General features: G+C 36.7%; 1 protein-coding gene across 6 annotated transcripts in view; it reads left to right on the forward strand.

Moving 5' to 3' along the window:
• Positions 1-13,225, forward strand: part of XRCC4 (X-ray repair cross complementing 4) — a 379,323-nt gene that overhangs the window by 181,068 nt on the left and 185,030 nt on the right. For 4 of the 6 annotated variants that reach the window (XM_070794004.1, XM_070794006.1, XM_070794005.1 and 1 more), the window contains exon 7: positions 6,600-6,747. In XM_070794004.1, the coding sequence (XP_070650105.1) occupies positions 6,600-6,747 (148 nt within the window). Of the gene's footprint in view, positions 1-6,599; positions 6,748-10,571; positions 12,352-13,225 lie in introns of those variants that run through there. The other 2 variants (XM_070794001.1, XM_070794002.1) reach the window with 1 other exon arrangement.

Below are 13,225 nucleotides of genomic sequence, written 5' to 3' on the forward strand. Positions count from 1 at the left end.
ACTCGTGGGGCTTAGGCAGTTTAACCAACAGTGCCATTTTATTTCGCCCTTGAGAGTACCCAGGATGGCCAACTCCGAGGCATTCTCATGTCTGAACTCCTGCTGCCAAGATCCTGCAGTTCTTCTGTCAGACAAGAAGAAGTGTGGCTTTCTGTGGAGCCACCTTTCACAATAACCAAGCTTGTATAAAGATTCCTCATTTTCTAGATGCAGTGAACCCAATTAGAACTTGAAATTCATCCCACAGCTCTCCTACTCACTATTTCAGCCATAATAAGTTAATTGGCAATAGTTTTTTTTTCCTTCTTTATTTCCTTGAAATAGTGAAAGACACATTGTTGTGACAAAGAAACTGATGATAATATTAAAAACTGAAAATTCTGGGTGTGGAATCTCAGGAAAAACAAAACAAAACTCTTCAGTCAATATCAAATTCAATATTCTTCTGCCTGGATTTGGAAGCTTGCAAATTTATTGAGCGTATCTCTGTATCTTTTTTTTCATTTAATCCTTCCCTGCATCCTATACTTAACCAATCTCGTTTCCTGCATTTTTTTCTCTCACGAACATTCCTCTATATAGGCCAAATTTCCTCTCATTTCCCTTTTAACATTTGTCATGCTTTCCAACTCTATTCAGATTCTTCCTCACAGCTAAAATGAGTATGTATTAAGTAAACCTCATGTAAATTGATTTTTTCCCTTCAAAATGGGATGTAAAACTTGTAAGTGAAGACTTTGTCACCCTTAAAATATGTAAAGTTATAAATAATATGGGCTTCCCAGGTGGCACACTGGTAAAGAATCCACCTGCCAATGCAGGAGACTCAAGAGACTTGGGTTCAATCCTTGGGTCAGGAAGATCTGCTGGATAAGGAAATGGCAACTAACTCCAGTATTCTTGCCTGGAAAATTCCATGGACAGAGGAGCTTGGCAGGCTACAGCCCATGAGGTCCCAAAGAGTCCAACATGACTGAGCACAATGAGCATGAATAATATAGACATTTTGGAGGCTCCATAAAGTTTGACTTTGTGTGGATGTGGTTCAGACACCTTCTGCTGTATGTAAAACAGCTTTGCTTGTTTTGAGACCCAGAATCAATGTTCAAGGCATCTGGGGTCAGAATAAAGTATCCAGCCTTGAGACCAAATGAAATGTGAGGACCAAACATAAGCACAAGTAGTGGATAGAGGTGGGATGGTTCAAATTTGAGGAATGCTTGAAATGATCAATTAATAATATGTAGGTACCAGAGATTGGAGTAGCACCTCTTTTTTTCCGGTTTCTGAAATTGCAGGGTGAAGAGGAAAGGACAGGATGGAAATTTTTCCTTTTAAAAGTCTATATAATTATTAACAAAACATCATTTAAAGCCATATATAAATTAAGGGAATCTATTACAGTATGATTTGCTATTACATTTATATAGTAAGGGCTTCCCTGATGGCTCAGTGGTAAAGAATTCACCTGCAATGCAGGAGAGATGGGTTCCTACATTCCTGGGTCAGGAAGATCCCCTGGAGGAGGAAATGGCAACTCACTTCAGTATTCTTGCCTGGAAAATTCCATGGACTGAGCACACACTCATGTATGTAATAAATTGAAGGGAAAGCTGTTTCTCATGGTGCAAAAACAAACCAAAAGAGGGATACATTTGGTTTAACTAGTAAATAAGTTTATATGGTAGCCCTTTTTCCTTACGGCAGTGTTACAGTGATCTACATTGTAATTGTGAAGAGAAATGTATAAAAATGGACCAGTGAACTGAACTAAAACTCTTGGTTATACAGAACTCAAGTTCTTTGCAATACATCATAGTCCTCACCAAGAAGTTTAAACTGTAGAAATAATGATAGTAAATTATCAGATTAGGTTTTCTCACATATACAGTTGGCAACAAAGTGAAAAGTGAAAGTGAAGTTGCTCAGTTGTATCCGACTCTTAGCAACCCCATGGACTGCAGCCTACCAGGCTCCTCCGTCCATGGGATTTTCCAGGCAAGAGTACTGGAGTGGGTTGCCATTGCCTTCTCCGGGCAACTAAATATTTACTACCAAATATAAAATAATTCATTAACCTGCTCTATAAGCTTGAAGAAGTCCCAGCTGTATGTCCTTGAAGGTGTCCCAGTCACTCACTCATATCAAACCTTCACTTTTGACAAATATAAAGATTCCTGAGGTACGAATGGCCGGTTTTCTTGGCATCAGACAACTGTAATCGTCCAGAAGTCACAACTAGACAGAAAACTACTTGAAGATTCAGGACAGTACATCATCTCTAAGAATAAATAGCCCTCATTAAATTCTTATAACCTGTCCATAAAATGGAGGGGAGTATCTCTAAAATGCTTTAGCCAATCTGTGTATCTAAAATGCCTCTAATTTTACTCATGAGAGCTAATATGCAGTATTCATCATGCTTGTTTTCATGCCTTGTTTTCACCAATAGATACACATTTTTGTCATCAGTTATTGACATGCAAATAACAAAGGTGCCTCTAGTAGCCTCCTCAAGTATATGGACTTTATTATTAGAATCCCACAAAATTGTTCCTGGTCTGTGATTCTTGCGTAGATGCAACACTCTTACTAATACACACCTTTAATCACATTGCATTTTAAAGTAAATTATTGGCATTATAAAAATAATATAACCATTCGACATATAAAATACGCTGTTGAGTGCCAAAGTGTAAGTTGTTATCTGGAGTTTTGGAATTAATGGCAGAACTTTTATGTAACTTTATTTTTTAAAAATTCACCTTACATTTTAATTTAAACTTAACATTCTTTCCTCATAAATGTCCAACATGTAATTAAATGAAATCTTTCTCCATTTTACAAGTCTATCTACAGTTGAAACATCCTCTAACTCTCACACTTTTGCTAGTTTTATTCATGGACAAGATTGTACTTTGTTGATTGCTTACGCAGTTGATTAAACCCTGTATGAGAGCTGACTGGGTAAGAAATCAGGAAACCAAAATTATCTTCCTTAGTCGCCTCATAGCTTTATAAGAATAAAGGAATCATTCAGCTGGAATATGTTCAGAGAAACATCTGTTTTTTAAATTTATATTTCTTTACTCCCAATACATTTTAATAAAATAATGTATAAGAAATCAACTATAACTTATGTGTCTTTAAGCAGCTTTGGAAAGTAAAATATGCTTTGATGGGCATATTTTATCAAGAAATTTCTACCCACCAGGCAGAAATATTTTTTGATTGTCATAATGATAAAATATAAAAGCAAAAGCTGTGTGATTTGGGCAAGTGTCTTAACTTCTCTAAATTCTTGGTTTCCTCATAAGTAAAATGAAGTTCACAGATTTAAAGATTAATAAGATAATATTTTAAAAACCCATAGTAATGTGTCCAGTACTGCATTCTCAAAACTGGTAGTTATATCCAGGAAAAAAATCTAAGGAAAAAAAAAAAACATTTCTAGAGAGGGATCAGTAGTGTCCGAGTGATGTCAGGCCACTCAGAGAAGCTTGGACTACATAGAATGAGAACCTAAAATGCAGCATTTTCTAGAATGTGACATATGTACACCTGAACAACTATTCACTCTGCAAACTAACACACTAAAATTAATAGAGCTTTTGGAAGAAAAAGTTAAGGTTTGGGCAGAGCACTTAAAATCTGTGTAGTTTTACATTCTTGTTGTTAGTTCTGTAGTTATAATCCTAATAAAAATATTAACAGTTAGTAGATCTTTAACCTTTTCACCAAACGTCACAGTCACCTAAACCTTTGCGTCATCACTGCTGCTGCTGCTGCTACGTCACTTCAGTCGTGTCCCACTCTGTGCAACCCCATAGACGGCAGCCCACCAGGCTCCCCTGTCCCTGGGATTCTCCAGACAAGAACACTGGAGTGAATTGCCATTTCCTTCTCCAATGCATGAAAGGGAAAAGTGAAAGTGAAGTTGCTCAGTCGTTTCCGACTCGTAGCGACCCCATGGACTGCAGCCTACCAGGCTCCTCCATCCATGGGATTTTCCAGGCAAGAGTACTGGAGTGGGGTGCCACTGCCTTCTCCGTGTGTCATCACAGTTCTACAGTTCCTCTTAAATGAAAGAGATGGGAATTACTGAACACATTTGATTACGCTAGTTTCTTCAAAAAGTTAAATGTCTGAGTAGAGATACAGGGAGAAATGTCTTCACAGATTCTTCAGTTCTAATTGCATCTTTGCAGAGAGCTTAACTTTTGAAAAGTGTAGGGTTCTTGATTTCACTAAACCAGCCCCTTTTTTAGTTCTAAAGGGATGGACTTGTATAGGATTTTTAGCCCTCATTTCTACTTCTTAAGGCTTTTATACATTGCTAAGTTTTTCTTTTTCATTGGGATGGAAGCTTGCTCCTGATCACTTTAAAACATTAACAAGCTGGGAAAAAAAATCATATGAACCAACAGGACAATCCAAAGTCCAAATTATGTTGATATTGTTCATTATTTACCAATAACAAAGGAGCTCTTTTATTTTACAGAAAAATGTGTGATAGCAGAATATACTATGTATTGAGTGAAAGAATATTTTGAATTCCCCTTAAGCTCTTTGCAATTAAGTTGTTAATAGAAAAAAAAGGAATATAAATCAAGCATATGTCTTTTGTTGCTTCTATTTCATGTATATCAAATATTTTTTAGGGTAATTTAGTGGGTTAGCCGCATTAGCAATATGCTAGTACTCTCTTCCATTTTTCTTGTATTTATTCCCTACAGTTGGCTGAGAAGTTTATGAAAATTATCTCTAGATCACTAATGGAAGTCTCCATTCCTGCTGATAATTGTTGTTTTCCTATCAGTTTGATTCATTATCCCTGTAGCAGTATCTCCCCCCAACCTCTTTAGATGTGCCTCTAATTCACTTTTATTTATGCATTTCAGAAGTTGTTGTTCAAGATAGGCAAAGACCATTTTGATCAAGTTGTTCCATATATACAATATATTTTAGGTTTTATATTGGTATTGAAATATTACATACTAACTACTCATTTCATCAAATTGAATAATCTTTTTTATTTATTTTTAATTGAAGAATGATTGCTTTACAATATTGTGTTGGTTTCTGCTATACCTCAACATGAATCAGCCATAGGTATACCTGTGTTCCCTCCCTCTTTAACCTCCCTTCTGCCTCCCACCACATCCCACTCCTCTAGGTTGTTACAAAGCTCCGATCTGAGTTACCTGAGTCATACAGAAAATTCCCATTGGCTCTCTGTTTTACATATGATAGTGTATCTGTTTCCGTGTTACTCTCTCCATTCATCCCACCCTGTCCTTCCTCTCCCCACCTGTGTCCATAAGCCTGTTCTCTATGTCTACATCTCCATTGCTACCCTGCAAATAGGTTCATCAGTAACATCTTTCTAGATTCCATATATATGTGTCAATATATGATGCTTATTTTTATCTTTCTGACTTTTACTTCACTGTGTATAATAGGTTCTAGGTTCATTCATCCTGTTACAACTGACTCAAATGTGTTCCTTTTTATGACCGAGTAATATTCCATTGTATACATGTACCAAAGCTTCTTTAACCATTCCTCTCTTGATAGGCATCTAGGTTGCTTCCATGTCCTAGCTATTGTAAATAGTGCTGAAGTGAACATTAGGGTACATGTGTCTTCTTCAGTTTTAGTTTCCTCAGGGTATATGCCTAGTAGTGGGATTGCTGGGTCATATGGTAGTTTTATTCCTAGTTTTTTAAGGGATTCCCATATTGTCTTCCATAGTGGCTGTATCAATTTACATTCCCACCAACAGTACAAGAAGTTTCCTTTTTCCCCACACCCTCCTTAGCATTTATTGTTTGTAGATTTTTTTGATAATGGCCATTCTGACCAGGGTGAGGTGATATCTCATTCTAGTTTTCATTTTCATTTCTGTAATAATGAGCAGTGTTGAACATCTTTCCAGCATCTTTTCATGTGTTTGTTAGCCATCTGTTTGTCTTCTTTGGAGAAATTTCTGTTTAGGTCTTTTGCCCACTCTTTGATTGGGTTGTTTGTTTTCCTGGTATTGAGTTGTTTGAGCTGCTTATATATTTTGTAAGTTAATCCTTTGTCAGTTGTTTCATTTGCTGTTATTTTCTTCCATTCTAAGGGGTGTCTTTTCACCTTGTTTATAGTTTCCTTTGCTATGCAAAAGCTTTTAAATTTAATTAGGTCCCACTTGTTTATTTTTGGTTTTATTTCCATTACTCTAAGAGGTGTGTCATAGAGGATCTCACTATGATTTACTTCAGAGAGTGGTTCTGCCTTTGTATTCCTTTAAGAGTTTTATAGTTTCTGGTCTTACATTTAGGTTTTTAATCTATTTTGAATTTATCTTTGTGTATGGTGTTCGGAAGTGTTCTAATTTCATTCTTTACATGTAGCTGTCCAGTTCTCCCAGTACCACTTATTGAAGAGACTGTCTTTTCTCTATTTGTATGTTCTTTGTCAAAGATAAGAAATCTAATAAATTTATAAAAATAGTTTTGCTCTATTTTAATTGTGTCACTTTATATAGGTACTAAAGCTGAAAATTAATACTGTACTCAAAAAATATACATAATTTTTATGTGATTTTATTTTAGCTACTGTAAGAAGAGATGATTCCATTATTTCAAGTCCTGATATCCCTGATATTGCACCAAGTAGAAAGAGGAGGCAACGGATGCAAAAAAATCTGGGGACAGAACCTAAAGTGGCCTCTCAGGAGCAACAGCTTCAAGAAAAGGAAAAGTAAGTCATCTTATTCTTTGCTAAGTAGTGAGGTGACATTAAAAGAATCTACATAGTCTTCAAATTATCTTTTTATTTCTGAACTTACTTCAGGCTATTTTTTAGAACAAAAATAATGATTTTGGAGATTGTAAAGTGTTTGGATCAATACATTTTCCCTGGTATTTAGTTAATTCCTATTAATATTTAGAGCAGATTTGCTAAAAAATATAGCAAATTTTTTTCTTGTGGTTTCTATGGATTAATTAGAAGTGGCATGCTTAGTCATTCAGTCATGTCTGACTCTTGGCAACCCCATGGACTACAGCCTGCCAGGCTCCTTTGTCCAAGGGGATTCTCCAGGCGAAAATACTGAAGTGGGTTGGCATGCCCTTCTCTAGGAGAAATGGCATGTAGGGTACTAAAAAATATTAAAATCCAGCTTGGGTTCACTAAAGTATTTTGATCTAATGTACTGCTTTGAAGAGACTCATAGAACATTCAACTTAGCCACTTGATTTCATTCTTCTTGATATTTTTTCAAGTAAAATGTCTCTTTGTAGTCATCTACTTATTTCTCTTAGATTTTGGAATTATACACTGAATTTGTGCTGTTTTTCACTTTTTGGTTCAGACTGTCCTCCTTCAGTAAACATCCCAAATTGGTTGTCATGAGTTGAGATGTTAGGATAACGAACATTTCATTGAGGCAAAAAGTCTGCATCAAACAGATTTGCGAAACATTGCCCTCACAAAATTTTTGTTTGGGAAATGTAATGATTTTTATGAAGAATATGTTATTACATGTACTGGGTTTATTATTTTTAAATTATTTCTTATGTAGTTTAAATTTTTCTCAGTTTTTATTTTGAATATGGCAAATAGAGTCTACATGAATAAAAATTGTTGAAGTCCTCAAGAACTTTTGAAAGTGTAAAGGTACCCTGAGAGCATGAAGTTTAGAATTCTGATATGGACAAAGAGGATGCCAAGACAGGCACAGTCTATACCTTGAGGAAACTGAGCCTGACAGGAGAGAGGTTTCAAATTTCTTGATAAAAGTATCCATTGTACAGTTAGTAGTTGTATTGTTTTGTTTGTCTATTTATCATTGGGTTTTGTGTTTATGGTCGCATTACCATGGCATAATGAACCCTTATATCTGACTAAACTTAGCTGGGAAACCTGACTTCATTACTTGCTTTCAATTTTAAGCATCTGCTGGATTTCAAACATTTATTGTCAGACGGTCGCAATGATATTTCCTCTATATCTCCTGCAGTAGCCTCTCAGTAGATTTTGCATTCATTGTATGACTTCCACATGATTTCACATCGTCTAAGGAAATGCATAGTAGATACAGTTTTTTGTTGAGAATAAATAATTTTGACTATGACTTGCCCACACTCATTGATTCATCCATTTGTGTATCTTTCTTTTATGTTTACATGCTGAGCAAACTAGATACAGCCCCTGATGTCATAAAGCTTAGTCTACGTGAGAGAAAACAAACATTATTCATAGATATGAGGAGTACAGTAGTGGAGTAGAGAGCAGAGATTTAGGCAGAGAAAGCAGCCTGTGAGCATGTACATAAGGGGGACTGTGTGAAGGTTGTGGGAATGGAGGTGGCACAGAACGGAGGGAGTACAGTGAGGCGGAGGCTCCTCAGAGGCCAGCCCAAGCTGGGCTGTGGAACCTTCTTAAAAATTAAGCTTTTTCTCATGTATATGATAGCATTTCTGTTTTGCACATCACAGAGGACTTTTCTTCTTGGGGTCCCTTGCTTTTTGCTTTTTGAGTTATTGAAATATTAGATTCACTAGTTATCTCTGATATTTCATTCGTTACAGTGTCTTCTCACATATAGTCATTTAAACTTATATAAAGCTATTATACTTCATTTCGTTTTCATTTTTTAGCTCTGCTTTCAAACTGCTAAATGTTGTACAGTTTTGGATTCCCAATAATAAAACTCATTCTTCTGAAACACAGGAAACTAGAAAACTGAAAACATACTGAAACTTATGTAGAGTACTCACAGGGATAATAGTTTAATTTGGCATGTGTTAGCAGTCCTGAGGTGCAGAATTGTACTGACATTTTGCCTTTTTTTTTTTCCCTTTGGTAAATATGCAGGTTTTTTTTTCAGGAATATTTTTAGATCTTTTGATGATTTCCTGTTTTTAATAAGACTCTGAAATCCTTGAGTCTGGTATATATTGATAAATATTCATTAAAAATTCGAGTGTGACTAATCCAGTCAATATGATTTTACTTGGGGAACCCTCATCCTGTTCTGTCGAATAGCATCAACACTAAGAGTTATTATTCAGTATAACCATCTGCTGTACACTCCTTGCTATTTACTCTCTTACATCACTTGAAATTATGATTTGTAGAGTTGTTTGGTATGTCCTTTTAATTTTACATATTAAACAAAATGAACCAGCTAGCAAAGACTATAGATACTGTGAAATTATTTTCATCCTTATACATACTGTATTTATATCATTAGATAAAATTCTGAGTATAAATAAAAACATGGCAAAATTATTTTCTATAAATATACAATGGCACAGTATGTATGTAAATTAACACTATATTCACTTAGCTTAAATTATTAATGCTTTTTCATGTAATAACAGAAAGAATTTTAATTTCAGGTTTTTCTAAATTTAGGAGCTCTTATTTTTTCAACATCCTGAAAAATCTAATATAATAAAAGTCTACTAATGCCATTGTGTTGGTATGACATGAAATCGCTGTGACTAGGTGGAATAGTTGTGTTATTTTAACAAAATGAATGACCCAGTCGTTATTCACTTGTTTGTCTAAATTGAGTCAGTGTCCCAGTCTTACTGAAATAAGCAGTTAACAAAATTAGCCAACTAACAAAATGCTCAGCCGAAATGATTTAATCAACACTTTAATGTCTGTAACTTCTTCAACTATTTCAGCCCATTTCTTCCCACCTAGAAATTATGCTTTACCTTCTAATAGCTGCTCTGTTTCTTATCTCTATAGATTCTCTATATCAAAAGCAAGCTACTTTTAAGAGATACTGAAATTAGTATCTGAACAAGAGACCTATAAATGAAAACTTTGTCTCAGAGTCAGGGCTCCAGATCCTGGGAGAGGTGGCTAAGAAGAGAGCCAAACCCAAGTTACAGCCAAATAAGTTTGTGCTAGAGACCAAGACAAGGAGTCAAACACCAGGCTACACCATACAGACCTAGTTACCAGAACCTAGATATGAAGTTCTTAATAGAGCAGGAACAAGGATTATTGCAAATCTCAAGCAACTCTAACTTAACTTTGAGCTCTTCCTTAAATGACCCTTGACTAGAAAAAAGCATTAGCTTCTGTGGTCAAAAGAGCTGCTAAATATATAGGTAAGAACAAAATGCCTCTCGCTCTGAGATTTGGATAAGTGAGGAAAGAAAGTCAGATGTTTATTGAAGTTAAATGATATTGAGTACAGAAGTTATTCTTTATGATATCATTTACAGACTTCATTCTATACAATTATATAAGTGAAAGTGAAAGTGAAGTCACTCAGTCGTGTCTGACTCTTTGTGACCCCATGGACTGTAGCCCACCAGGCACAAAGGGTTTCATATTCAAATAAGTTTAAAAATTGCTGCACACCGTATCACAAGAAACTTGGAAAATTCTTCCAGATATGGGAATACCAGACCACCTTCTCTGCCTCCTGAGAAATCTGTATGCAGGTCAAGAAGCAACAGTTAGAACCAGATGTGGAACAACAGACTGGTTCTAAATTGGGAAAGGAGTACGTCAAGGCTGTATATTGTCACCCTGTTTATTTAACTTATATGCAGAACATCATATGAAATGCCGGGCTGGATGAAGCACAAGCTGGATTCAAGATTGCCGGGGGATATATCAATAACCTCAGATATGCAGATGACACCACCCTTATGGCAGAAACCAAAGAAGAAATAAAGAGACTCTTGATGAAAGTGAAAGAGGAGAGTGAAAAAGTTGGCTTAAGACTTAACATTCAGAAAACTAAGATCATGGCATCTGGTCCCATCACTTCATGGCAAATAGACGAGGAAACAGTGGAAACAGTGAGAGACTTTATTTTGGGGGGCTCCAAAATCACTGCAGATGGTGACTGCAGCCATGAAATTTAAAGACGCTTGCTCCTTGGAAGAAAAGCTATGACCAACCTAGACAGCATATTAAAAACCCTAACCTTTGCCAACAAAGGTCTGTCTAGTCAAAGCTGTGGTTTTTCCAGTAGTCATGTGTGGATGTGAGAGTTGGACTATAAAGAAAGCTGAGCGCCGAAGAATTGATGCTTTTGAACTATGGTATTGGAGAAGATGCTTCTGATTTTCTTGGACTGCAAGGAGATCCAACCAGTCAATCCTGAAGGAAATCAGTCCTGAATATTCATTGGAAGAACTGATGCTGAAGTTTCAGCTCCAATACTGTGGCCACCTGATGCGAAGAACTGACTCACTGGAAAAGGCCCTGATTCTGGGAAAGATTGAAGGTGGGAGAAGAAGGGGACGACAGAGGATGAGATGGTTGGATGGCATCACTGACTCGATAGACATGAGTCTGAGCAAGCTCCAGAAGTTGGTGATGGACAGGGAAGCGTGGCATGCTTGCAGGTCATGGGGTTTCAGAGAGTCGGACACAACCAAGTGACTGAACTGAACTGATATGGCTCCCATGCTCCATTATGCTCCAACCTCTAAAACTTTATAGTTTATATATTAATGAAGATTTATATATTAAAGGATCTAAAAAATCCATAGTAAATTATTCATTTGACTTGTTTAATCATTGTTCAAAAGTACTTGATGCATAGCACCCTCATGCAGTCCACCTCCCTCTCTCCCAAAAAGGGCTTAGTGACAGTCCAAGGGATAGCATTATTTTGGGCCATAGTTTGGGATATAAACTCTGAAAATTCTCAAACATCAGTGATTTTAAATATATAAGAAATTTCCAACCTTAATTAGAGTTTTAGGCATTAAATTTATCTCAAGAACGAAATTTTAGTTTGTATATTGGACCTTTTTCCCCACCTCCCGATCTTCCCATAAATCTACTACTTGTCCAACTGTTTGATCATCTAGGAGCAGCAGGGTTATTTTCTAAGAGAATTGTAGTGGTTGGAACAAATTTGTACACCTCTAAAGGAAGGAGTCAGAGAAGGCGATGGCATCCCACTCCAGTACTCTTGCCTGGCAAATCCCATGGACAGAGGAGCCTGGTGGGCTGCAGTCCATGGGGTCGACAAGAGTCGGACACGACTGAGCGACTTCACTTTTACTTTTCACTTTCATGCATTGGAGAAGGAAATGGCAACCCACTCCAGTGTTCTTGCCTGGAGAATCCCAGGGACGGGGGAGTCTGGTGGGCTGCCGTCTCTGTGGTCTCACAGAGTCGGACACGACTGAAGCGACTTAGCAGCAGCAGCAGCAGCAAAGGAAGGAGTTGAACATTCTCAACTGCAAGATAAAACCATTAAAATAGTTTGGGCCAAAAGTACAAAAGAATACTTGTATAGTCTTTAGATAATTTTATATTCTCTTTATTCCTGTATGATAGATAGCAAGTAAAAATATATATGTTCACATATCTCAGGCGTGATTTTGTCTTCTTTGTGATGGATGTCTTCTGAAAACACAGAATTCGAAAACATTCTTCCAAACAACCTTAAACATATTGGTAATTTGTAACTTTTCACAGATGTTGCTTCTTGAACTATAAGGAAGAAGTTTTAACTGTGTGTTCTGAATCAGCCTTTCAGCAGTCCCATTTAGTAGTTGTGTAGCTGCAATATTTTAGGTGATTGGTGGGTTGTAAATCACGTGTGTGTGTGCACATTCATGGCAAATACATGCACACCCCTAGGTTAAGTTCATGATTTAATTATCCATGGTTGCACCATGTTATCATAGTCCATGTGGCTACACAGAGCAGGAAATGATGCAGCACATCTTAGCAGGTATTTCCTCACTTCTTTGGAGTGGAATGTGGTGTGCATTGCCACCACTGATACACTTTATATAGGATACAGTCTTCTTCTACTCAAAGAAGCTCTGTTCTTGCCTTTTAAACTAGAAGCTAACAGCATCATCTTGGATGAAATTGTACAATCCATGCACTTTTGTTTAGAGAAATAACTATACACATCAGGCTTTCCTGGCTCTGAACCAAAGTTCTCATTTTATACTCTGAGGGCGAACTTCTCTCTTGACGTCCTGCTTTTGCATTCCAATCCCCTATGATGAAAGGGACATCTTTTTTGGTGTTAGTTCTAGAAGTTCTTATAGGTCTTCACAGAACCGTTCAACTTCAGCTTCTTCAGCATTAGTAGTTGGGTCATAGACTTGGATTACTGTGATGTTGAATGGTTTGCATTGGGATCAAACCAAGATCATTCTGTAATTTTTGAGACTGTACACAAGTACTACATTTTGGACTTTTTGTTGACTATGAGGGCTACTCC

Source organism: Bos indicus, chromosome 7 (assembly GCF_029378745.1).
Source record: "Bos indicus isolate NIAB-ARS_2022 breed Sahiwal x Tharparkar chromosome 7, NIAB-ARS_B.indTharparkar_mat_pri_1.0, whole genome shotgun sequence".
In the NCBI taxonomy this organism is placed as follows: Eukaryota; Metazoa; Chordata; class Mammalia; order Artiodactyla; family Bovidae; genus Bos; species Bos indicus.